The sequence below is a fragment of the Garra rufa genome, chromosome 14, assembly GCF_049309525.1.
Source record: "Garra rufa chromosome 14, GarRuf1.0, whole genome shotgun sequence".
Taxonomy (NCBI): Eukaryota; Metazoa; Chordata; class Actinopteri; order Cypriniformes; family Cyprinidae; genus Garra; species Garra rufa.
In genome coordinates, this window is record NC_133374.1 from 13448505 (window position 1) to 13475369 (window position 26865).

Below are 26865 nucleotides of genomic sequence, written 5' to 3' on the forward strand. Positions count from 1 at the left end.
TAAATTAAATTAAATTAAATTAAATATAAAATTAAATTAAAATATTAAAGTAAAATAATCATAGGTGTATTTTACCCCTGGGCTTGTAGGGTTAGGTAATGTTAAAGTTTGCTAAATTAAATTAAATTAATAAAATAAAATAAAATGATAGGTGTATTTTACCCCTGGGCTTGTAGGGTTAAGTTATGTTAAGATTCAATTAATAAAAAAAATAAAATAAAATAAGATAAGATAAAAAAAAACATTTAATAACTAAATTAAATTAAATATTAATTACATTAAGGTTCACTTAAAAAAAAAATAATAAAATTAATAAAAATAAAATAATCATAGGTGTATTTTACCCCTGGGCTTGTAGGGTTAGGTAATGTTAAAGTTTGCTAAATTAAATTAAATTAATAAAATAAAATAAAATGATAAGTGTATTTTACCCCTGGGCTTGTAGGGTTAAGTTATGTTAAGATTCAATTAATAAAAAATAAATAAAATAAAATAAGATAAGATAAAAAAAAAACATTTAATAACTAAATTAAATTAAATATTAATTACATTAAGGTTCACTTAAAAAAAATAATAATAAAATTAATAAAAATAAAATAATCATAGGTGTATTTTACCCCTGGGCTTGTAGGGTTAGGTAATGTTAAAGTTTGCTAAATTAAATTAAATTAATAAAATAAAATAAAATGATAAGTGTATTTTACCCCTGGGCTTGTAGGGTTAAGTTATGTTAAGATTCAATTAATAAAAAAATAAAATAAAATAAAATAAGATAAGATAAAAAAAACATTTAATAACTAAATTAAATTAAATATTAATTACAGTAAGGTTCACTTAAAAAAAATATAAAATAAATAAATAAAAATAAAATAAAATAATCATAGGTGTATTTTACCCCTGGGCTTGTAGAGTGAACTTACGTTAAGGTTTACTGAATGAATAAATGAGTGAGTGAATGAATGAATAAATAAAATAAAATAAAATAAAATAAAATAAAATAAACTTTAAATAAACTTTAAAAAATTAATTTAAATTAAATAAAATAATCATAGGTGTATTTTACTCCTGGGCTTGTAGGGTGAACTTACATTAAGGTTCACTGAATAAATAAAAAAAAGATAAATTAAAGTAAATTAAATTAAATTAAATTAAATTAAATTAATCATACGTGTATTTTACCCCTTGGCTTGTAGGGTTGAATTATGCTAAGAGTCATTAAATAAAACAAAACAAAATAAAAACTATATCCAACATATGCTTACAACAATATTACAATATAAATTCATTTATCAACAGAGGGCGCTGTATCTATATATTTAATAACTCCATTAAAGGGTGTATGAGGCCGTTCAGTCAATGTTTAGTTTTGTGTTGGTCCAGTACACTGGAAAACACCTGGTGAAGGAAGTATGTAAATTTCAATGTGAGAAAAGCTGTAGCTGTGTTTTTCCAAAGATAAAGAGAGGGGAAAGTATAGAGCGCTTGAGATTTTGAGACAGTCAGACAAATATTTGGCGAGCCTTGTGAAGCTCTCAAGGTGCATGATACTACATCTGCTCCATGCATTACTTCACATTTGAAAGGCCTTGTGTTTAACATTAGTAACGCCATCCACCAACCAGCTGAACAGCAAAATATAGACTACTTCCCACAGACAAAACAAGGCCTGAGAACAAGCTGGAAAATCATTTGTTTGCACACATGACACTTATACAACAAGTGCTAATGAGTTACAGTACACATCGACATGCGAAGTGGAGAGATATAAAAACATGCATTAAAATGCGAGACTCAAAGTGTGTGACATCACTGTGAGCATGACATCACAGCACAATCAAACAGTCAAACTAAACCAAAGCATATGGCTGCACTATATCTTAGTGCATGTAAAATACATAAAACAGGAATTCACATAAACCCCCCTGAGGAAAGAGAAAGTTATTGCTCTATAAATCTTTGCACACTGTCACAACAGTGCCCTTAAAGTTCATCAGCATGAAGGATCTAAGTTAAGAGTCTGTAAACCAGCACACTCTCAAAAATATGTTAAATTCATATTATGTTAATGAAGCTGTGCATTAATATGACACTTTACATATTGTTACTTGGATAATATCACCATGTTTTTCACTGAGCTCTTTGCTGACTCTGCAGGTCCATGTGCGTCATGTTTGACCCCTGAAGTCCTATTTATAAAACGCTGCTTAGGGTTTTTTATGGGATATTTACACAGATTTACACACAGTGGTGTGCATGAGATCTGGGCCGAATGCCGACCATATGGACCATACTGACCATAAATTGGTAAACTGGTCTCACCAAAACAAAGCTTATAGCTGAAAAATTCTTTTTTTTTATGCATAAGGAGGCAGGTAAAATAATAATAATAATAAAGTATTAAATAAATTGCTTTAAAGCCAACTAATAGTTAAAATAGTTGTTATGCATAAAGAGGCAGATAAAAGTCTGATAATACAAATGTAGGCTCAATAATAATTTAGACTCATTGCTTTGAATCATTATTTAAAGACTGTGGAGTGACTTAATGTGATCTGATACTCTCTTGTGATATTACCTAAATGTGATTATATAAAATGTGTTACTAAAATTAAATAAAATAATTCCTAGGTGTATTTTACCTCTTGCTTCTGGGCTTAAGTTCACTAAAGTAAATTAAATCAAAATTAAATTAAATTAGATTAATTTTAGCCCTAAATAAAATAAAATATTAAAATAAAATAAATCATAGGTGTATTTTATTCCTGAGCTTCAAGGGTTAACTTATGTTAAGGTTCACTGAATAAAAATTAAATTAAATTAAATTAAATTAAATTAAATTAAATTAAATTAAATTAAATTAGGTGTATTTTACCCCTGAATAAAATAAAATAACATTTAATTAAATAAATTAAAAATTAATAAAAAAAATGAAATAAAATAAAATAATAAAATAATAAATCATGTAAATAATTAATAGGTGTATTTAACCACTGGGCTTCTAGGGTTAACTTATGTTAAGGTTTACTGAATATAAAAAATATTAATATAAAATAAAATAAACCATAGGTGCATTTTATCCCTGGGCTTCTAGGGTTAATTTATGTTAAGGTTCACTGAATAAAAAGGAAATGAAATGAAATGAGGTATATTTTGCCCCTGAAAAAAATAAAATTAAATAAATAAAAGAAAAAAAAATATTTACCAAAAAAAAAAGGTGTATTTAACCACTGGGCTTCTAAGGTTAACTTACGTTAAGGTTTACTGAATATAAAAATTAAAGATTAGATTAAATTAAATTAAATTAAATTAGGTGTATTCTACCCCTAAATAAAATGAAACAAAATAATTAAATTACATTAAATTAAATTAAATTAAATTAGCCCTAAATAAATAAAATAAAGTAATACAACTTTTGTTAAGATTCACAGAATAATAAAAAACAATAATAAAATAAAATAATTACAGAAACTTAGATCTATTTTAAGTTGTAAAAGTTTAGAAAGGCATTAGAGAAAGTTGTATGTTGTTGTTAATCAAAATTAATATATATATTCTATAATGTATCACACATTACATCAAATTATTAATATATTGACATTATTTTATAATCATTATTATTACTATTATTATAACTCAAATGTAAGGAAATGACATTACACAAGATTACATTTTATTATATAATTATTTGTTATTATCTTATTTATTTAACCTATAAATACATATGATCATTGCTGTTGGGATGTCCCTTGTTTAAAAATATGCAGTCAATTTAATTTTATTTAATTTCTGTCATTATTATTTAATTTGAGTAAGTCACATGGATCATTTTATATAGAATATATTAATTATTTTACATTAATAAATTTTAAAAAATCGCCTAAAGTAAATGATTAAATATGAATATATATATATAATGTAAAACAACTACAGAACGTTCTGTCCCAGATAGGTAAACATCATACACCCATAGCACGAGATGACCTCTTTACACAATTTCCAAATTATGAACTGCATTTAAATTATAGTTGATTTCTCACCTAGAGGCATCTTTAAAAGACATAACATGGTTGTTGCATATCCAAATCGCCATTAGGAATTGTGTAAGGGAGATCTGCCTAATTCTTGTAAAGATATCTCTGAGGGAGTGATTCATTGCCGTGTTGCATATGTCGTCTCTTTTCCTCATCCAAGAAACTGACAAGACACTGACATTCAGCAGAGAGGTGAAACAAGTCCGCTAAGTCTTCAGAGATATGCTTCTTTATTAAAAATGTTTCAAAACCACGGCGGGTAAAAGTTTACGTAAAAGCGACTGGAAAATGTCTGAGTTTGGATCTGTGTTTTACTTTAAAATGAATAAAAATTTAGTCCGAAGAACTTAAAAGATTTGTTCAAGGATTTACAGTAGCCTAAGCTTTAACTATAACGACAGTAGTTGATAAATTAACCGAATAAAATCGCAATGCAGATTTTTCATTTGTCATTAGAGGGCGCTGTTGGAAAGCAGCCATCCACTCTATTTATCATTCACAAAAACACGTTATCTGTATTTATTCAAAACGAATTGTAGTATTTAATGCTATATTGTGAATATCAAGCATAAATCTCATGATTTAGCCTATGAATCGTATATTTTTCCCGTCATGTACGAACTGAGGTGATTTGGCGCAAGATCATAAAACATGTGCAGAAGAGATAATAATAGCCGGTGGCGTTATGATTTTCAAGACGAGAGAAGAACTGAATGTACTGTTTTTTAGACGAAGCTTTCAGAAATGTACTTCTGGATGGAAAATGTTTAATAATAGTGAGTGCTGACTCACTTAAAGTAAATATCAAAGAGTATTTATCACTTTTAAAGGCAATATAGCAAAATAACACTATGGTTGCATCACATACTTGGAGCATGCAGTGGCAGGGATTTTTTTCTCTACAAGATGAGTAGCAGTAATGTGTTGAGATAATGATGTTTAATTTGATGGTGCAATCTCAAACATAGCCCTCTAAACCTGTCTGTCACTCTAAATTATGGTAACTTTAATTTGCAAATTGTGTGAAATGTGCTATTAGCGATGGAGTTTGGCCTAAAGTGTTATCTTCAGGGAATAGATTGCAAGTGCACACTGTGTTACTTAGCCCAGATACACCCTGGAGCTAATACAAAGCAGTATGCAGGGTCGTTGGAGCTGACCCGTTTTCTGCCGTTTCTTTAAGTCTCCTCTTTCTAGAGACACATGTAGTTTTGTTATGGCTTCCTGCATGTTTTGACTGGAAATCTGAGAGGGTGTGTGCAGAGATAACGTTCCCTTTTGAAATCATCTGTCATTTGATTTATTTAACTGGACTTTTTTGATTACCACTGAGTTTGACAGGTACCAAAAAGCCAATAAATAAAGTTTTTATTAGTTCACAGTTAAAATAAAATAAAATACAAAATAAGAAAGAGAGAGAGAGAAATGAGTCTCCCATGTTTACGTTTCATAACAAGTGTTAATCACATGGCCACAGCTCCAACATAATAATAATAATAACAATAATAGGTATTATTACCATATACTAATTAATAATAATAATTATTATTATTATTGTTATTATTTAAATACTTTGTCACAACAGCTTTCAAATGTTTTTAGATATAAATAATATTAACAATAACAATAATAATAAGTATTATTATTACTAAAATAGTTTTTCACACCTTAAAACATGTAAGCTTCAAATTATATAAATATTATATAAATAAATATAAATATTATATAAATAATAATAGTTATGATTACCATATGATAATAATAATAATAATAATAGTTATTATTATTATTATTACTTAAATACTTTCTCACATCAGCTTCCAAATTTCTTTAGATATAAATAATATTAATAATAACAATAATTATTTTTATTACTAAAATAGTTTATCACAAGGTAAACATGTTAGCTTTAAATCTTTAGAATTAATTAATAATAATAATGATAACAACAATAAGCTATTATTAATTATTATTATTAATAATAATAATTATTATTATTTTACTTAAATAAACCCTCTATTGCTCTGTTCCTGTATTTTCTGAGTAATAATAATAATAATAATGATTAATTATTATTATTAATATTATATAGTAATAATAATAATAATAATAATAATAATAATAATTGTTATTATTATTAAATAACAACAAGAATAGTTAATAACATATGTATAATTACAATAATAGTTGTTATTATTATTATTATTATTACTATTATTATTATTACCATTAATTAATTTGATAATTATTATTATTGTTGTTTTCTTACAAGTAATAATAATAATTATTATTATTATTATTATTAATAAATAATAACAACAATAGTTATTAACATGTGAAATAATAATAATAATAATATTTTTTATTATTACATAATAACAAGAATAGTTATTAACATAATAATAATAATTATTATTATTATTATTATTAGTATTATTATTGCTACATGGTAACAACAACAATAGTAATTATTATTATTATTATTATTATTATTTATTTTAGTAAAATAAACCTTTTCACAAGCCAAAAATATGTTAGCTTCCAAATTTTGAATATTATTAATAATAATAATTAGTATAATCACAATAATAACAATAATAGTTATTATTACCATATAATAATTAAATAATAATTATTATTATTATTATGATTTTTATTAATGTTTTTACTAAAATTAACCCTCTATTAATATTATAACAATAATAGTTATTATTGGCATTTGATCATTAAAAATAAATAATAATTATTATTATTGTTATTGTTGTTGATGCTGAAATAAACCCTCTATTGCTCTGTTCTTGTATTTTCTTTTCAAGTAATAATAATAATAATTATTATGATTAAATATTATCAAGAATAGTAATTAACATATAATAATAATTATTATCATTACTTAATAAAATTTGATCTAACCAAATGTCTACTTCAGCAGTTACAGAGTCCTTCAAAAGGGCCACATCATGTTCAACAAACTCTAGTCTGCCTTCTATTACTTAGGTCAGTTAAAATATAAACGATCTGTTGTGAGACAAGTTTTGGTCTGGATTACCGTCTTAAACTGAAGCACATAGAACGCTGCCTCCACAGACCTGTCCTTTCAATTTACATAATACTACTCCGGAGGCAGCGGTTATCTGTTCCATATGCATCCAGATTCCAGAGAAAGCCCAAGAAATTTGTCTGTTGTAGGGCCATTACATGGATTCTGCTGGATCATGACTTCAGTGGTAGACACACACAAAAAAAGAGATCACAGAGTTTGATTAAAGCTAAAGCTCTTGGTTAATTAGGAGTGACTCCATTAGCCACAGAGAGATTGTTGCCATCAAACCGCACATCAGGCCACCAGATGCTACCAAACCACCACCAAAGACCTGACTAATTCTACCCAGACATACCTCACAGTCTCACACACATACGTACACCTCACTACATCTTGGTTATTAAATGCAAGCTGACTCACTGCTATGCCAGCTAACCAAACACATTTTGGAAAGGCTTTTTGTCTTCCATCGGTTTGTTGTTTTAAGAAAAAGACAGAAAGTCAAATCCTGTGCTGAAAAATTTGATCAGGTTATGCGTACTGTACAAATATGGTAGTTTTAACATAGCCCCGGTGACTCACTGGCTCACTTGACATTATTCAAATATTCACAGATGAGGTCAAATGTTCAATTCTAGCTCTTGTGAAAATATAAAGGTGGTTTCTTTACATTATCTTCATCTCAAACTTAAAACAAAAGGTTGAGTGACTGCTGACGATCTGTCAGTCATCTGTTCAGTCGCATGATCAACTGACTGCAAACGTACTATAATACTTTCAGAAGAGCTTAAAGGAAAAATCTGTTATCATTTACCCTCCCTCATGTCTTTCCAAACCTTTACGAGTTTTATCTTTCTGTGGAATATGAAAGGAGAAATTCTGAAAATATATTTTAGTCTGTTCGTCACACAAAGCTGCTGGCTTCAGAAGATGTGGAAAATAGTATATAGAATTCAATGAGTATATAAACGTTGGTGGTCGTTTTTTTCAGCCATTTCTTTAAAGTGTTCCAAGAAAGAAATATAGTCATACAAGTTTGGTATGACATGAAAGAAAGCATGAGATGACAGAATACTAATTTGTGGGTGAACTACTTCTATAGATGAGTACATTCATACCATCGCAATGGTAATTTCTGTCATTTTTTTAATAACCTGTGCAGTTATGAAGAATGATTTCCCCTGTGAGGTTAATTTCTCCTTTACGTCAACATTCACAAATTGGAGAAACAGTAGGGGGTAATTTACCGACATTTTAGACCTGCAAGAAAAATATCTCATAATTAAGTCAATCTGAATATCCCTGAAGGTAGCACACATGGCACGAGTATACAGTTCCACACACATTGCAGAATCTGCAAAATGTTAATTATTTGACCAAAATAATAGGGATTGTATAAAATGCATGTTATTTTTTTATTTAGTACTGACCTAAATAAGATATATTTCACATAAAATACATTTACATATAGTCCACAAGAGAAAATTATAGTTGAATTTATAAAAATGACTCCGTTCAAAAGTTTACATACACTTGATTTTTATTACTGTGTTGAATCTGTGTTGGATCTGAATGATCCACAGCTGTTTTTTGTTTACTGATAGTTGTTCATGAGTCCCTTGTTTGTCCTTTACAGGCAAACTGCCTGCTTTTCTTCAGAAAAATTCTTTGTCCCGCAAATTCTTTGGTTTTCCAGCATTTTTGTGTATTTGAACCTTTTCCAACAATGACTGTATGATTTTGAGATTCATCTTTTCATCCTGAGGACAACTGAGGGACTCATACCTGTATGCAAGGTAGGAAGGAAAAACGATGCATTAAGAGCTGGGGGGCTAACATTTTTTAAACAGAATGACGTTTTTTTTTCTTATTTTGCCTAAATATCTTTTTTTATTTAGTACTGCCCTTCAGAAGCTACAGAAGACACTTAATAATTAAATAATTCATTCAGTAAAGTTACTGGACAAATTCAAATTATGAGCTTTTCAATGCATTTTGTGAACTCAAAATGGTATGTTTACTCTAATATGTTTTTAAGTTTCCAAACTCTTAATCTTGGGATTTGTTACTGGGATTTGTTCCTTGGCTAAAAACATTGCCACTCTTTTGCCACTAAGGCTGTTGGGCCAATGTAAACTTGTTTTCAAATATGTGCCAACATTTTCTTTAACCAATCTGCATACAGTATAACAAAGCGCTGGCATACAGCCCGTGCTTTGAAATAACAGTGTGCTTCTCAATCTCGGCATACACACAGAATTCCATTAGTTTTATAATATGAATCAAGCTAGCACAAATACAAGAATGCCTTAAGCTGTAAAGACCATAATTCACTCTTGAAAATAAATGCTCTTTACTGACATTGATAGTTCTATGAAGAGCATTTAACATCTATGATGGAACCTTTCCATTTCACAAAAAGGTATTACAATGTTAAATGTTATGCGTCTGACAATTTGGACTTTTTTTCTCAGAATTGCACGATTCAAACTTGCAATTCTGACTTTTTTCTAAGCATTGCATGATTTAAACTCGCAATTGAGAATTATAAAGTCAGAATTCAAAGATATAAAGTCACAATTCTGACTTTTTTTTTCTCAGAATTGTGTGATATAAACTCACAATTGGGAGTAATAAAGTCAGAATTGCAAGATAAAAACTCACAATTCCTACTTTTTTCACAATTCTGATTGTGAGATATAAACTCGCACTTGCAAGTTATAAAGTCCAGTTTTGAGGGGAAAAAAGACTGATATTTTCTAAAGTTTATATCTCACAATTCTGACTTTATTACTCACAATTGCGAGTTTATATCTTACAATTCCGAGAAAAAAAATCACAATTGTGAGATAAAAAGTCACAATTATCTTTTTTTTCACAATTCATTTTTAAATTAAATTAAAGGTAACTGCAAATTTTTATCTCATAATTCTGACTTTTTTTCTTGCAACTGCAAGTTTACATGACTTTTTTCGTCTGAACTGTGTGATACAAACTCGCAATTCTGACTTTTTTTCTCAGAAATGTGAGATAAACTCGCAATTGCGAGTTATAAAGTCAGAATTGTGAGATATAAATGTTTGACTTTTTTCTCAAAATTATGGGTTTATATCTCACAATTCTGACTTAATGCACAATTATGAGAAAAAAATCACAACTGAGATATAAACTCACAATTCAGAGAAATGAGGACAGAATTGTGTGATATAAATGCGCAATAGCCCTTATACTCAACCTTATACTCACTTCTGCTGTGGGTGAAGCTGCATCACGAATGATTCACACAAACATAGGATCAGCACTTTCCTTTTAAAACCGAAAGTAACATTAATCATTTGCGTCTTCAGCGGCTCAGATGTCGGGAGTAAATGACTACTGCTTTGTTCATTATTACATCCAACAACAGAACACCACAGTCGCTAAATAACAGTCTTCCTCTGCACCTGAGTCGACACAGTGAGGATCGTAGTCCGACTGTTTGAGCTCGGTGAGGGCGGGTCTAAGGTAAGACGCTCATGTCAATCAACTGTGTGCCGTCACAACGACAAAAAGCTGACATTGACCTGTTTTTAAAAACGGGATATTACTTTTAAAGATTAAAAAAATACCACTGGGTGGATTTGTATCATTGTAGGGTGGTTGTGTACACAAACTACCAACACACATTAATGTTCAAACAAGATGTAAAAGTTAGTTTTGCATCCAATGACCCTTTTAAAACAATAAAAATGTATGTACTTTTCAACCACCAATGTTTTGCATTACATAGTCATATTGGAAAGGTCACGTGTGACATAGGCAGAAATACGACCCATTGTTAACAAAGCAAACGTGCAAAGAAAGTCAAACGCCCTTCATGAAACATCGATGTTGGACCATTTTGAAGTTGGAGGAGAAAATGAGATGGAGTTTTTCACCCCTACCCTACCTTTTTGAACCAAAGTATACAGATAAGGAACTAACCATGTGCGACCTTTCCAATGTGATTACATCATAGGCATGCATTGCTGAGCTAGTGCAAGATGAGCATTTGTGGTTAAAAAGTAGGCCTATATACAGTCGTGGCCAAAAGTTGAGAGAATTACATAAATATTGGAAATTGGAAAAGTTGCTGCTTAAGTTTTTATAATAGCAATTTGCATATACTCCAGAATGTTATGAAGAGTGATCAGATGAATTGCATAGTCCTTCTTTGCCATGAAAATTAACTTAATCCCAAAAAAACTTTCCACTGTACTGTTAAGAAGGCTTCGGGGCGTCCAAGAAAGTCCAGCAAGCATCAGGATCGTCTCCTAAAGAGGATTCAGCTGTTGGATCGGAGTGCCACCAGTGCAGAGCTTGCTCAGGAATGGCAGCAGGCAGGTGTGAGCACATCTGCACGCACAGTGAGGCCAAGACTTTTGGAACATGGCCTGGTGTCAAGAAGGGCAGCAAAGAAGCCACTTCTCTCCAAAAAAAGCATCAGGGACAGATTGATCTTCTGCAAAAAGTATGGCGAATGGACTGCTGAGGACTGGGGCAAAGTCATATTCTCCGATGAAGCCTCTTTCTGATTGTTTGGGGCATCTGGAAAAAGGCTTGTCCGGAGAAGAAAAGGTGAGCGCTACCATCAGTCCTGTGTCATGCCAACAGTAAAGCATCCTGAGACCATTCATGTGTGGGGTTGCTTCTCATCCAAGGGAGTGGGCTCACTCACAATTTCGCCCAAAAACACAGCTATGAATAAAGAATGGTACCAAAACACCCTCCAACAGCAACTTCTTCCAACAATCCAACAACAGTTTGGTGAAGAACAATGCATTTTCCAGCACGATGGAGCACCGTGCCATAAGGCAAAAGTGATAACTAAGTGGCTTGGGGACCAAAACGTTGAAATTTTGGGTCCATGGCCTGGAAACTCCCCAGATCTTAATCCCATTGAGAACTTGTGGTCAATCCTCAAGAGGCGGGTGGACAAACAAAAACCCACTAATTCTGACAAACTCCAAGAAGTGATTATGAAAGAATGGGTTGCTATCAGTCAGGATTTGGCCCAGAAGTTGATTGAGAGCATGCCCAGTCGAATTGCAGAGGTCCTGAAAAAGAAGGGCCAACACAGCAAATACTGACTCTTTGCATAAATGTCATGTAATTGTCGATAAAAGCCTTTGAAACGTATATTTCAGTACATCACAGAAACAACTGAAACAAAGATCTAAAAGCAGTTGAGCAGCAAACTTTGTGAAAACTAATATTTGTGTCATTCTCAAAACTTTTGGCCACGACTGTACATTTTTACATTTTTAAGAAAATGGCCGATCGTTTTGGTGGCTGCATTTTGCATGCACAAGTGCAAGCCATGGTACCCGCCCCCAGAAACCAATCATCTTAGCGCCTTAGGCACCTCCAGCCCAATCCCCTTGGCTGCCTGGAGGAACATGGCCGACAGTTCGGCATCCACCTCAGACGAAGCAACAACCGCGGAGGTGTACTGCTCAGCAGAGTCGTCCGCATCAGCTGCCGAATACCCGCACCCAGTGTGTGCTCGGCCCAGACACACGGTCGGAAAGACATCCAGAGGGAATACTATCGACGACCGTGTTAGAAATTCACTCTTTTAGTCCCAGTTCACCCAGGGAGGACCATGGCACAACTGTGCACTCCTTCGCTGGTTTGCAAGTTTTTGCCGGCTCGAAGGATTGGTTGGCGGCGGTGGCGGGAACTCTCTCCAGCAGCACCAGCACAGCGGCAGCAGCAACACCACAAGATCAGTCTTCTCTTTTTCGTTCGTGTTTCTCAGCTTACGAGGTGAGGCTCCGAAGCAGAAATCTGAATGAGTGGATGCACGCCGCCATCTTATATATCTGTATGTACGAGGAAGTGGCTGTGCATGCAAATTCCACTCATTGGCGTTTTCTCTTTAGCTCAGAGGTGATAGGTCTCTCAGGCAAGTTCCCATATGTAACGTCGTAGTAAACAACTGAAGGGAAACTTAATTTCTTTTTGCGACTGAATGGGGTTGAGTAAATTATCAGGATATTTTTATTCTGGAAGTGAAATTCTCCTTTAATAATATTACTAAAAATAAAAACTGTTGTTTTTATTATTATTAATGTGCAGTGGCAAGTAACACAATTGTAATGTAGATCAAATTTACTCATTGTTAACTAACTGTTTATTGAACTATTGTATAATCAGTATCACACTTGTGCTGTTGATCTGAGATCAGCACAGCTGCTGTTATTCCTTCATGCTTTTGTTCATGTGATATTGCTTAAATGTATTTATGATATTTTTTACTGTTCTCAGAAGAAGAATGACAGAAAACTTGAGGGAGGTTGGGAATGGGATCAGTACACGACCTAAGCCAGACTGGAACCAGTATTCTTGTAAACACAACAACTTGCATGTGACTCATTAAATCCACCGAGAATTTAGAGATTTTCAATTTGACATGGACTGGCTGTGTTATAATTTTCCTTAAACTTTATCTGCTTACTATTTTTACTGAACAGTCACTGTATAACATATTAACAAACAGCGCATCAAAGTGACCTCATTTTGGTTGTTGCGCTTCAAACAAACTTCATACTGTCAGAGGCAGTCATATCATTGTGAAAGTTACGGAATGCTTCAGAAAAGACATCTGTTTTGTCAATTTTCTGTTCCCTTTTCCGGACGGAAAAAATTAATGAGGGTCATCATCCAGGCTGTTTGCCTGTTTTATGGTTATATAAGTTTTTCTTTGGTCTTTGATTATTAGAGCAAATAAATGTATTCAAGATCTGCGTATATGCATTACATTAAAGAAATACTTGTGTTGTTCTCCAGGCTGTTGCTGTTGACTTGGATCAGCAGAGGGACAAAGACTTGGAGGAGCAGTGTGTTTTTGCAGGCAGCTGGCCCTGAGTTGCATGACACATATGCTGTAGTGGAAACCTGGCCTCAAGAAACACAGGGATCCCCATCTACGTGGCTTAACTGTTCTCACAGCACTAAACCACAACCAGTGATGGGGAGGAGTTTATGACAAGGTGTTTAAGACAGAGGAACAACGCTAATGTTGAAGAGTAATTGGTAAAAGCTTGTTTAAAAAGATGTCGTGCTAATCCTGATGAAACGTTTAAACATTTTGCAAGCAGCTGCAGTTACAACCAAAACTGGATTAGAAAGTCAGAACAACAAATCTGTGCTTAAATCAGTATTTGAGTAACTTGATTTTATAAATGATGGTTCTGTGAGTATTCAGCTTGATATAATTTGTCTCTGTCTTCTGGATGAGATTTTTGTCTCTGCCTGCAAACATTTTCATGCCATAGTTGTTAGAACCAAAATAAACAATTCTTTTGTGGCAGCCTCTTTAATGTTCAACTTCTGTGTGATTTTTTACAGATTCCTTAATCTATTACTGTTTTGTCTGAAAGTAAGTTGTATTAGGCCTTATTAGACTTGCATTTCATAGAGACACCAGAACATTCAAACCAGAGGGCCATAGCAAAGCTCTTATTTCTCACCAAATTACATACTAGTATGACACAACCTCCACATGTTGTTCTGATCATGTTTGAACACATTTTTTAAAGATTCCAATCATTATTTAAAGACTGTGGTTGAATTAAGGTGAGCTGATCCTTGGACAATGATATTGCCTAAATGTGATTATATAAAAACATGTTATTAAAATAAAATAATTCCTTAAGTGTATCTTAACCCTTGGCTTCTGGGCATAACTAGGATTCACTGAATAATAAAAAAAATAAATATATTTAGATGCGTTTTAACCCTGGGCTTCTGGGTTCAACTAATGTTAAAGTTCACTAAATTACATTAAATATTTAAAAATAGTATTTTACCCCTAAATAAAAATTAAACAAATAAATAAAATTAAATAAATTGTAATTTACACCTGGGCTACTTGGGTTAACTTATGTATTTTAACCCTGCTTCTAGGCTTAAAGTTCACTGAATTTAATGTATAAATTAAATTAAATTAAATTAAATTAAATTAAATTAAATTAAATTAAAAATGTGTATTTTACATTAGGTGTATTTAACCCTGGGCTTCTATTCTATTCTGTTTAAATCAAAATAGGTGTATTTTACCCCTGAATAAAATAATAAAAAATAAAATACAAAATACAATTAAAAAAAAAATAATAATAATAAAAAAAAACCTTAGGTGTATTTTATTTAATTGAATTTTTAAATCAAAATAAGTGTATTTTACCCCTGAAAAATAAAATAAAATAATTATAATATGTGTATTTTAAATCCAGGCTTCTAAATTATAATAAAATAAAATTAAATTAAAATTTAAAGCAAAATAGATGTATTTCACCCCTAAAAACAATAATAAAACTATATTTTTTTACATCTGGGCTACTTATGTTAAGGTTCAGTGAATAAAAAAAAAAAAAAATAAATAAAATAAAATTATAATATAAAATAGGTGTATTTTACCCCTTGACTGCTAGGCTGACTTATTTAGTTCAGTTTTTATTAATTTTACACTATAAATCATTATAGGGCTTTCATAACAAATAATTTACGTGCAGCTACAGAAATTATGAAGTCCCTGCACAGTTTTTTTAAGAATTGCAGCTGGCTTTCACACAATGTTTGTGAACGCTGTCTCAAATCTGATGCTTTCAAATACCGTTACTTCTCTCTGGGTTTAGTGTTGTCATGTTAGAATCATCCAGTTAATGGATGTGACCACAGTCTCTATGGATGTCAAAACATTGCCATCTTTCAATGTGAATAAATGAGGCATCAAGTGAGATCAGTGTAATCCGTATGTGTGGTGATATTCGTCAGTATCTGGCTAATATCCTGCTAAAGAGCGAACTGCTAAGAATTAATTCATCACCCTGACATGCGGAAAAGCCATTAGAATTTGGCAAAGGAAGCCCTTTCCCAGTAGCTGACCTTCAGGGGATCCTTCCACTTTCTTTTCCGAACATATGAACACAGTCTTGAAAAATGAGGAGGACAAGAGTTTGGCAGCAAGGGTCAAGTGTCTGTGACATCTGCTCTATCTCTCTGACAGACTCCATCCTTCAGCCTAAGTAATGAATCTCGTGACAAAATCCAGCACAGCTGGATAAGATGGCACACGTAAACGCTTGATTGACAGTACTACACGTTAAAGAGAACTTCAAAAAGCTTCAAAAATGCCTGGCAATTTTGTCTCATTAAATACATTTATTCAATGACCTTGAAATGTTAAAGGGATAGTGCACCCAAAAAGAAAATTACCCATCCAAGCCATCCTAGGTGTATATGACTTTCTTTGTTCAGACGAATACAATCGGAGTTAATAAAAAAAATTGTCCTTGCTCGGATCCGAGCCAAAACGATTGGTCCGAGATCGCCTGGACTCTGGAGCAGTTTGGTTGTAGTGAGAAAGCAATCCGATCCAATGGACCAACGAACCAGGCTATATCACAATGTGTAATAGGTCATTACAGTTCCGTGAAAAGCAGTAGCTTTGTTGTTTTGATAATACCTCTTAAAATGATCCTGTGAATGTCTGTGTTTGGGCACGTCTTCGCCATTCAAAATCAAAGCGTGCCTATTCATTTTACAATGCCGTCTTATCGCTTTCTTTGTAGTAGGTGCATATTAAAAATGTTTTCCCAACGAATCCTGGACTCCTGCTTAAAATTATGAAATTAATATAATGTCAGCTACAAAAAATGCAACAATAAGCCCGCAAAGCTGCTGAATCCTGTGAATCCTGGAAAATAAACTGTAAAACTTTGACCAATGAAAGGACAGTTTACTCGCGAGTGACTTGTATTATTGAAAGCGAACACCATACCAAGAATAAAAAGCAACTTTGTAATAATTTAAATCCCTGTTTCAAATGAATCAAATCAATCAATCTACAGATGTAAAAGCATCCTAAAAGTATCAAGAATAAAATTAAAATGTTTTGAGAATAAAGTTGAAATTACAAGAATAAAGTTTAAATGTTTTGAGAATAAAGTTTACATTTTTTTGAGAATAAAATTTTAATGTTTCGAGAATAAAGTCTAAATGTTTCGAGAATAAAGTCTAAATGTTTTGAGAATAAAGTCTAAATGTTTTGAGAATAAAGTTGAAATGTTTCAAGAATAAAGTTGAAATGTTTCAAGAATAAAGTCTAAATTTTTCGAGAATAAAGTTGAAATGTTTCAAGAATAAAGTCTAATTGTTTCGAGATAAAGTCTAAATGTTTTGAGAATAAAGTCTAAATGTTTTGAGAATAAAGTCTAAATGTTTTGAGAATAAAGTCTAAATGTTTTGAGAATAAAGTCTAAATGTTTTGAGAATAAAGTCTAAATGTTTCGAGAATAAAGTCTAAATGTTTTGAAAATAAAGTTAAAATGTTTCGAGAATACAGTCGAAATGTTTCGAGAATAAAGTCAAAATTACAAAAATAAAGTCAAAATGTTTTAAGAATAAAGTCAAATTTACAAGAATAATGTTGAAATGTTGAATATATGATTTGAGTATATGTGGGATTATTAGCAGAAATCATACCGAATCATGTGTTATACTCGCTTCGATTGCATTCATTAGGCTTATTTGTAGTGTGCCAGCCAGATTGCTGTATTCATGTATTCATGTAAATCAATCGTCTTTTCAATGAGACATTCATTTCATTAAATTCATAGTCACATAGACTATTTTCACAATGTTTTTACTACCTTACTAAGCCTTAAAGATGTCAGTTGCGTTGCTGTCTATGCAGGGTCAGAAAGCTCTCGTCAAAAACATCTTAAATTGTGTTCCAAAGATGAACAAAGGTCTTACCTATTTGGAACACAAGGGTGAGTAATTAATGACAGAATTTTCATTTTGGGATGACCTAACCTTTTAATAGTGAAGTATTAGTTACATCAAGTGATGCAGTAGTCTGAGTATGTTGACTCACTAAAGCAAATGGCTGCAGATTTGTGTCTCAGATGATCTATTAAGAGCCTGAAAGTAGTTTAGTCTAACATTTTATCTGGATATTTGGGGTGATTTGTGTGGAAATGTCCTGCTTTAGGGCTTGAATTCTTAAGACCCTGTTACTTTGAAGTTTACAGTTCAAATCATCAAAATCATTGAGTACTACGTGATAAATACCTGGCTCCAATTCAATGGAAAATATGTATTTTTTTATATAAATTTTATGGTATATATAATATAATATATCTATTTTTAAAACATATTGCATCAATTAAAGGCACAACTTTCAACGCAGAATCAACCAGGGAAAACATTCTTGTGACATTTGCATTTAATTTGTGAGATATCTGTCAATGCCTTGGCAGGCTTTGAATATTAACAAATATATGAGTACACAGTATTATTATTATTTAGGATATTATATAAAAAAAAATTTAGAGTCTAATAATGTGCTGATTTACCAGACAGCATAAATTTATGACAATTCAAATAAACAAACAAATAAATTATCAAATGTATAATAAATACTAGGCCTAATTAATACCTGATTTTAATAAAAATGAAGCCAGTGACAGATTTCTGCTGACTGAAATCAATCATGCTACAACTTATGTAATGTAATGGCAACTATCCATCAGGAACCGATCAAACTGATTTCTTCCAAGAATTTATCACTATAATACATCATATGGTTTTGATGTAGTTTCCCAAATACCATCTGGAGGCTGTCTGATCTCCTAAAAGCATGGGACACAGTGGAGCTTATATATTTCGTTCAGTTGCTTTCGGTTCTGTTTGTGATCAGTTTGTAAATACTGGCAATGGATTAAAAGCCAGTTCTGCTGTTGTAAATGTGTTCTGGCAAGTGGCAGGTGAATATCCTCCAGGTTACAGCATTATGTTACAAGCACATCGTGTGCAGCAGGCTACACCCATACATCGTTCAGATAGCAAATACATCAAAAATACACCTATATGAACAGTCATTTTGAAGCAATTAGCTAGTCATTATTGACAAATACAGTCAGAGTCAAAAGTTTACATACACCTTGCTGAGTCTGCAAAATGTTAATTATTTGACCAAAATAAGAGGGATCATACAAAATGCATGTTTACAAGAGAAAATAATAGTTGAATTTATAAAAATGATCCTGTTCAAAAGTTTACATACACTTGATTCTTAATATTGTTGTTACCTGAATGATCCACTGCTGTGTGTGTGTGTGTGTGTGTGTGTGTGTGTGTGTGCGTGTGCGTGTGTGTGTGTGTGTGTGTGTGTGTACCTGGTATTCATCACGTTGTGGGGACCAAATGTCCCCACAAGGATAGGAATACCAGTAGATTTTGACCTTGTGGGGACATTTCTTAGGTCCCCATGAGGAAACAGGCTTATAAATCATGCACAATGAGTTTTTTTGAGGAAGTAAAAGTGTGCACAATCTCCTGTGAGGGCTAGGTTTAGGTGTAGGGTAGGGTTAGGGCGATAGAAAGTACGGTTTGTACAGTATAAAAACCATTACGCCTATGGAATGTCCCCATAAAACATGTAAACCCAACATGTGTGTGTGTGTGTGTGTGTGTGTGTGTGTTTTAGTGATAGTTGTTTGTGAGACACTTGTTTGTCCTGAACAGTTAAACTGCCTGCTGTTCTTCAGAAAAATCCTGGTTTCTCAGCTTTTCACAAAAAGGACAACTGAGGGACTCATATGCAACTATTACAGAAGGTTCAAACACTCACTGCTCCAGAAGGAAAAATTATACATTAAGAGCCAGGGGGTGAAAACTTTTTGAGTTTGAAAATCAGGGTAAATTTAACTTATTTTGTCTTCTGGGAAACAAGTATCTTCTGTAGCTTCTGAAGGGCAGGACTAAATGCAAAAAAATGTGATATTTAGGCAAAATAAGAAAAATGTACACATCTTCATTCTGTTCAAAAGTTTACACCCCTGGCTCTTAAAGGATAACTATTGTCAAAATGCAACCTGGGCTGTTTTTTTTTTTTTTTTACTGTAAACGAGACAAACTTATATCTAAAAGCATAACTACGACAAACAAGCTGTTTTTGAGATTGACCGTGATTTTGTTTTGTGGTCAATGGCCGGTGAATGGGAATACTAAGGGCATAACTTTGAGTGCATCAAAATAGATATTTTTACAACACTAAGAAGGCTCGACACACCATGAAACTTTGCTCGAAGTATCGCCTGGGTCTCTACACATGAACTCGAGCATTGAGAACATTGTGTACACAGAGTTTACTAAAAAGAAAGGTTTTGAACAACTCACTTACGCTGTGTTGGTTTCCACTCACAGCCGTCTTGCCACTCAAGAAGTGTCGATCTCCGAATGCGAATGAATGGACTCCATAGGACGAAATGTTAGGCTTATATGAGGCTCTTTTTACAACTAGAAGGTTAATATTGTTTTTCACTTGCGACAAAACAACAAATTAGCCGTGCATTTATATGGAAATATGCTTTAGGAGCTATCCATCTTTACTCTCCTCGCATTCGGAGATCGACACTTCTTGACTGGCAAGACGGCTGCGAGCGGAAACTCAAACAGTGAAAGTGAGTTGTTCAAAAACTTTCTTTTTAGTAAATTCTGTGTACACAAACAATGTTCTCAATGCTCGAGTTCATGTGTAGAGACCCAGGCGATACTTCGAGCAAAGTTTCATGGTGTGTCGAGCCTTCTTAGTGGTATAAAAATATCGATTTTGATGCGCTCAAAGTTATGACATTAGTACTCCCATTCACCGGCCATTGACCACAAAACGAAATCACGGTCAATCTCAAAAATGGCTTGTTTGTCGTAATTATGCTTTTAGATATAAGTTTGTCTCGTTTACACAAAAAAAAAACAGCCCAGGTTGCATTTTGGCAATAGTTATCCTTTAATGCATAGCTGTTCCTATTGGAGCATCAGTGAGTGTTTGAACCTTCTGTATTAGTTGCATATGAGTCCCTCTGTTGTCCTCAATGTAAAAAGATGGATCTCAAAGTAATACAGTCATTGTTGGAAAGGGTTTAAAAACACAAAAATGCTGAAAAACCCAATAATTTGTGGGACCTGAAAGATTTTTGTGAAGAACAGTTCGCATTTTAACTGTTCAGGACAAACAAGGAACTCATGAACAACTATCACTAAGCAAAAAAAAAAAAAAAAAAAAAAAAAAAAAACAGCTGTGGATCATTCCGGTAATAACACAGTATTAAGAATCAAGCGCATGTAAACTTTTGAACAGGGTCGTTTTTATAAATTCAACTATTATTTTTTCTTGTGGACTTTATGTAACCATCCTTTATGTGAAATATCTTATTCAGGTCAGAACTAACTAAAAAAATAGCATGCTTTTTGTATGATTCCTCTTATTTTGGTAAAATAATTAGAGTAGCTCACTTTCAGAACAAAAATTTACAGATAATGTACTTACCCCCCCTTGTCATTCAAGATGATCATGTCTTCCTTTTTTTGTTTGAAAAGAAATAATGTTTTTTGAGAAAAACATTTTAGGATTTTTGTCCATCGTTTTGCTAGATACGTCCCTTCTTTCCTTGGCTCTGATTGTTTAGGGCCATTTGAAGCTGCATTTTGGAAGTTCAAACTCGGGGGCACCATAGAAGTCCACTATATGGAGAGAAATCCTGAAATGTTTTCTTCAAAAAACAATTTCCTTACGACTGAAGAAAGAAAGACATAAGCATCTTGGATGACAAGGGGGTGAGTACGTTATCTGTAAATTTTTGTTCTGAAAGTGAACTACTCCTTTAACATTTTGCAGATTCTGCAAGGTGTATATAGCCTTTTGACCTCAACTGTATATTTCAAAAATATGTGTTGCTAAAGTATCAAAGAATCAAAGAAGTATCAAAGAATAATAGGAAAGATAATATACATGTTATGGGCGCCTCTGTCCATGCAAGACCACACTGAAAATAATATATTTTTTTATTCTTTGGGAACACATGGCCATATTTAACAGAGAACACAGGAAATGTGTTTTTCATACAAACCATGTGTGTGGTTGTGTTTCGTTGGAAAAGACCATTCTCTGGTGTCACAGCTAGACACTTACATCATAAAGTGACACTCTGAACTCTACAATGTACTTAAAGAAGAATTTCACAGCAGGCTAATTCTAACAGGTCACCAAAACTGCAGAAACTACTATAAGGTAAAAACAGTTATGTTAAAGAGTACTTAAGCAAAGGTATAAAATAGACGAGTCCTTTAAATTTTCCTTCCATATCTCATTGCTGCTTGTAACTGTCCGCAGTTTGTCCTTAAACGTTTCCATGCAAGTTTATTGTGGAAAAATGGCCTCTTAACCACAGTTCATGAGGGGAAATGTGCTTCATTTCTGTGTAACGTCAATTATACTTAGAGTTTTGGCCTCTTGCCTGTTATATTTTGGCCAAATACAGCCATAAACATCATGCGCCTCCTTGGGATACCCTGCAAATGAGATTTTCTGACATATTTCTTCTCCTGGGCTTATCCAAGACTGCACTACTGTTAAAAATATTTACCACTGTTAAAAAAAAGAAAAACGTCTTCCAACATCTTTACTATCAATAGACATTGCATATATATTTATTCTTAAAAGTATGGTAATAATTAAGATAATACATTAAAATAATATAGTAAGACTCATCAATTTGCAATATCAAGCAGTAAAACGCTGTTTTGTACAGCTAAAAATAGCTAAACGTGGATGAGGCCAGAAGCCAGACTCTTGAAATTTACAAATGGCTGCCCACTCTTAGGAGAAAAATAAGCTGCACCGTTTCAGTCAAGTTTTGTCCGCATTAAATTCAGTTATTTCAAAGGTCCTTACAGCTGTGACACTGACCAAGCAAATAAATATAGAAAACAGCATAAACATAAAAACGACAAATTATTCCGATGTTTTTGCCAAAAGATTACAAGCACATACTTTCTCCCACTCTCTCTCCCATACAAACGCACACACACACATACAGTATTCTAACAGGAAACATTCAACTATCATTAACATTTCTTTAAAGGTATTTAAAGGTTATAACAACATTCTTAAAATAGGATTTTTAGGATGTTCTAATAACACTATTAATGGTTAATTTACATTCTCGTAACCTTAAGAGAAAACATTCTTAGAACAACATTCTCAGAACGTTCTTTTGATGTTATTTGTGCACAATTGAGGTTCTCATAATGGTAAGATAAAACGGTCTTAGAACAACAGTCTTTAAACATTTTTTTATGTCATTTGTACACGATTGAAGTTCTCGTAATTTAAGACAACATTCTCAGAATGTTCTTTGGATGTTGTTTGTATACGATTCAGGTTCTTGTAATGATAAGAGAAAATGGTCTTAGAACAGTCTCAGAACATTTTTTCATGTAATTTGAACACAATTAAGGGTCTCGTAATGTTAAGAGAAAACGTTCTTAGAACAACATTCTCAGAACATTCTTTTGATGTTGTTTGTATACGATGGAGGTTCTTGTAATGTTAAGAGAAAACGGTCTTAGAACAACGGTCTCTGAATATTTTTTTATGTAATTTGTACATGGCTGAGGTTCTTGTAATGGTAATAGAAAATATTCTTAGAACAACATTCTCAGAACATTCTTTTGATGTTATTTGTACACGGCTGAGGTTCTTGTAATGTTAAGAGAAAACGGTCTTAGAAAAACAGTCTCAGAACATATTTTTAATGTTATTTGTAAGAGAAAGAGTTGGTACTTGGACTTGGTAAGAGAAAACTTAATACTAAATTCTCAAAACATCCTTTTGTTGAAATTCGTATCCTTGAATGTCTTTTTGTTTGTTTATGTTTTATAAACTCCATTTCAGCCATCCATGGCTATATTCATGGGCAATTTCAAATCTTCAGTATTTCACCTGCATGTTTTTTTGGATTGTTACACAAATACCGTTGTCATAACAGGTATAAAAGATCAGAGGAAATGTTTGTCCAACGTTTGTAGAATCAATAAAAAATGTTCTTACAATGTTTTAAACATAAAAAGAACATTCAAATATAAAGTTATCATAACGTTATGACAATGATAGATTGGGATGTTTCTGTAACACAACCAAGAAAAAATGTTCCTCAAATGTTAAAAAAATTGATTTTTTTTAATGTTTACAAACCATTAAGAAATAACATTGTCATAACAGGTATAAAAGATCATAGGGAATGTTTGTCCAACGTTTGTATAATCAGTAAAAAATGTTCTCGTAAGATAAAATATGGGTGTTTTAAACAGAGAGAACATTCAAATATAAGGTTCTCATAACGTTATGACAATGGTAGATTAGAATGTTCCTCAAAATCTGGACGATTTTAAGGTTTACAAAACATTCAGAAATTTCATGACTTAGTAGGAATGTTAGCAAAATGCTCTTGGAACACATTTTTGTTAGCTCGTTTGACACACACTTGCACAGAAATGTGTTGTCAGCACCACTCTGACAATTTTATCAGTAAAATAGCTTATTAACTTAAAATTTCACTGCTGCTGATCACTGTTGAGAGACACACAGATCTCTCTCTCTCTCCTAACTGCATTAGTGTGCTATCAATGGCTCAAGCCTCCGTTGCAGGTCTAAAATGTAGTGTTTTAAGGATAAAAACTTGATGAAATACAACCTCTGAACAATATTTGTGTGGTAACTGTAGTATAAGCAGAATAATTGACTCCGGTCATTTAAAATTACTAGAAAATAATGCACAAATAACAGTAACATGCATTATTTTCTAATAATTCAACATCCTGTTGTCAATTATTCCGTACTTATATTATATTATTACAGAATTTTTAGCCGAGGAGTTTTAACATCTTGACATAATATGCTCTGACAGGTTTAAGTCTCTAAACGTCGGCAAACTTTCAGATTGTGTGACAGCTGTGCCTTTTTGGACAGCATTCAAATATGAACATGTGCCAGCCAACTCCCTGTCTCCAATAAAAATCAAAATCCTCAGTGTTTGGACTGTTACAAATTATGCTATGCCATGTTTTGACTGTAATGTTTGTGCAGAATCTATTAGCATTGACTGGAAACTTGCAGCATCTGGAAACCCAATTATTTAACATTTTATGGCCACTCAACTCAAAGCACAAGCATGTATGCAAAACTCATACGGTCTTTTAACTGAGAAGATAAACAACTCAAAAGAGGATTCTAATGAAGATCAAGCATTTACTGCAACCATTTGAGATGTTGAAAGCTCTGAGAAAAATGCAGCTGTTCTGTGGCTTTAGTAGGTATCAGCATGTTTGTTGTGAAGACTGACGATAACATTTGCAAATCCAAAAACTCCACATTTTGGATCCGTCACAGAACTTTAATGAATTGAGAAGACGTTTCTTGGAAAAATCCTTGCATCCATGGATCCAAATGCAACGTATTGGATTGCAGATTCAGACGGCGCTGTCTACACAATCATTACCTTATTATGTGTTGAGAAATTCAGATAGCTTTGAACCTCTCAGGACTAGTATGGAGAGCTTGATAATTCCTCACGCTAGATAGTCATCCTGTGTCAGCTAAAGAGGCTGCTAAAGTGAAGATAGTTCCTGTTCATGACAAAGATGGATGGAAACCAATAGAGGAAGGCAAAACATTATGAAAAACTCCACATGAATCTAAATGACTGAACGTGGTGTTAGATAAAACTTCGGACATTTCATGAGTTTAGCGTCCCCCTAAAGTATTTTCTTCACTTCGAGTATTTGTATTCTCCAGCATGTGATTAATAATGCCAAAATATCTCCTGACAGCTGCTCTCAATCTTCTATCCAAAGGCTTCCACGGGACAGACGGCTTTGTGCGTGATGATATATTTTGTTTTTCTGTTTACTCTCTATATTTTGTTTTTCTGTTTACTCTCCATGTCAACTTTGAAATATTGAAATATGAGTTGGTTTATCTATTTATTAGGCTTACTGTAAGTATTTCTTGGCAGGAAGTCTAAACCGTTTATGTAACAGTTCAGTCTGCTCTATTCTCACCATACAAATGATGATGCTGCTAATTGAAAACGCGATTAACTGCCTAACTTAGTATTTGAATGATTTCAAGTGATAGAGTAGATTTTTTATTATGTGTTTAGCAAAGCACACATCTGCTTGCAGAGACAGAAGCTGTATTTATTGGAATAAACAGTTGCAAATATGCAATAAAAACTGTTTTGATAAGATAAAAATGTGCTTCATGTTGGAACATCCAAACTAAATGGTTTTGTTTAACGGATGGTGTGGAGTTGTGTTGTTTATGCCCTGTCATATGGGGCTGCTACAGTTGAAGTTGAAAATGGAATTAAAGACAGGAACTAAGGCGAAAAAATGCAGGATGTGGTTTTACAAAGGATAACATACTTAAGGACATGGGATAAACAAGATAAATGTATCACCGTAATAGTCCAGCCATATAAAAGCCTTGGTTTTCTACTCAAGTTGCTTAAACTACAATACCTTCTTTAGAATTTTGAGTAACAATATAAAAAATAAATAAATAAATAAATATATATATATATATATATATATATATATATATATATATATATATATATATATATATATATTTATATATATTTAGTGGAGGTCAAAAGTTTACATACGCCTTGCAGAATCTGCAATTAATTATTTTATCAAAACAATATCAAATGATGCAAAATGCATGTTATTTAGTACTGACCTGAATAATTTATTTAATATAAAAGATGTTTACATATAGTCCACAAGAGGATAGTTAAATTTATAAAAATGACTCTGTTCAAAAGTTTACATACAATTGATTCTTAATACTGTGTTGTTACCTGAATGATCCACATCTGTGTTTTTTTTTTTGTGATACTTGTTCATGAGTCCCTTGTT

At 32.5% G+C, this 26865-nt stretch overlaps 1 protein-coding gene across 1 annotated transcript in view; it reads right to left on the bottom strand.

The window, feature by feature from the left end:
* Positions 1–12436: 12436 nt before the first annotated feature.
* postnb (periostin, osteoblast specific factor b) overlaps positions 12437–26865 on the bottom strand; it is a 26752-nt gene continuing 12323 nt past the window's right edge. Inside the window, exons 11-12 of the mRNA XM_073818374.1 lie at positions 13869–13992; positions 12437–12639 (exon numbers count right to left, since the gene is read on the bottom strand). Of these exons, the coding sequence (XP_073674475.1) occupies positions 12437–12639; positions 13869–13992 (327 nt within the window). The remainder of the gene's footprint in view (positions 12640–13868; positions 13993–26865) is intronic.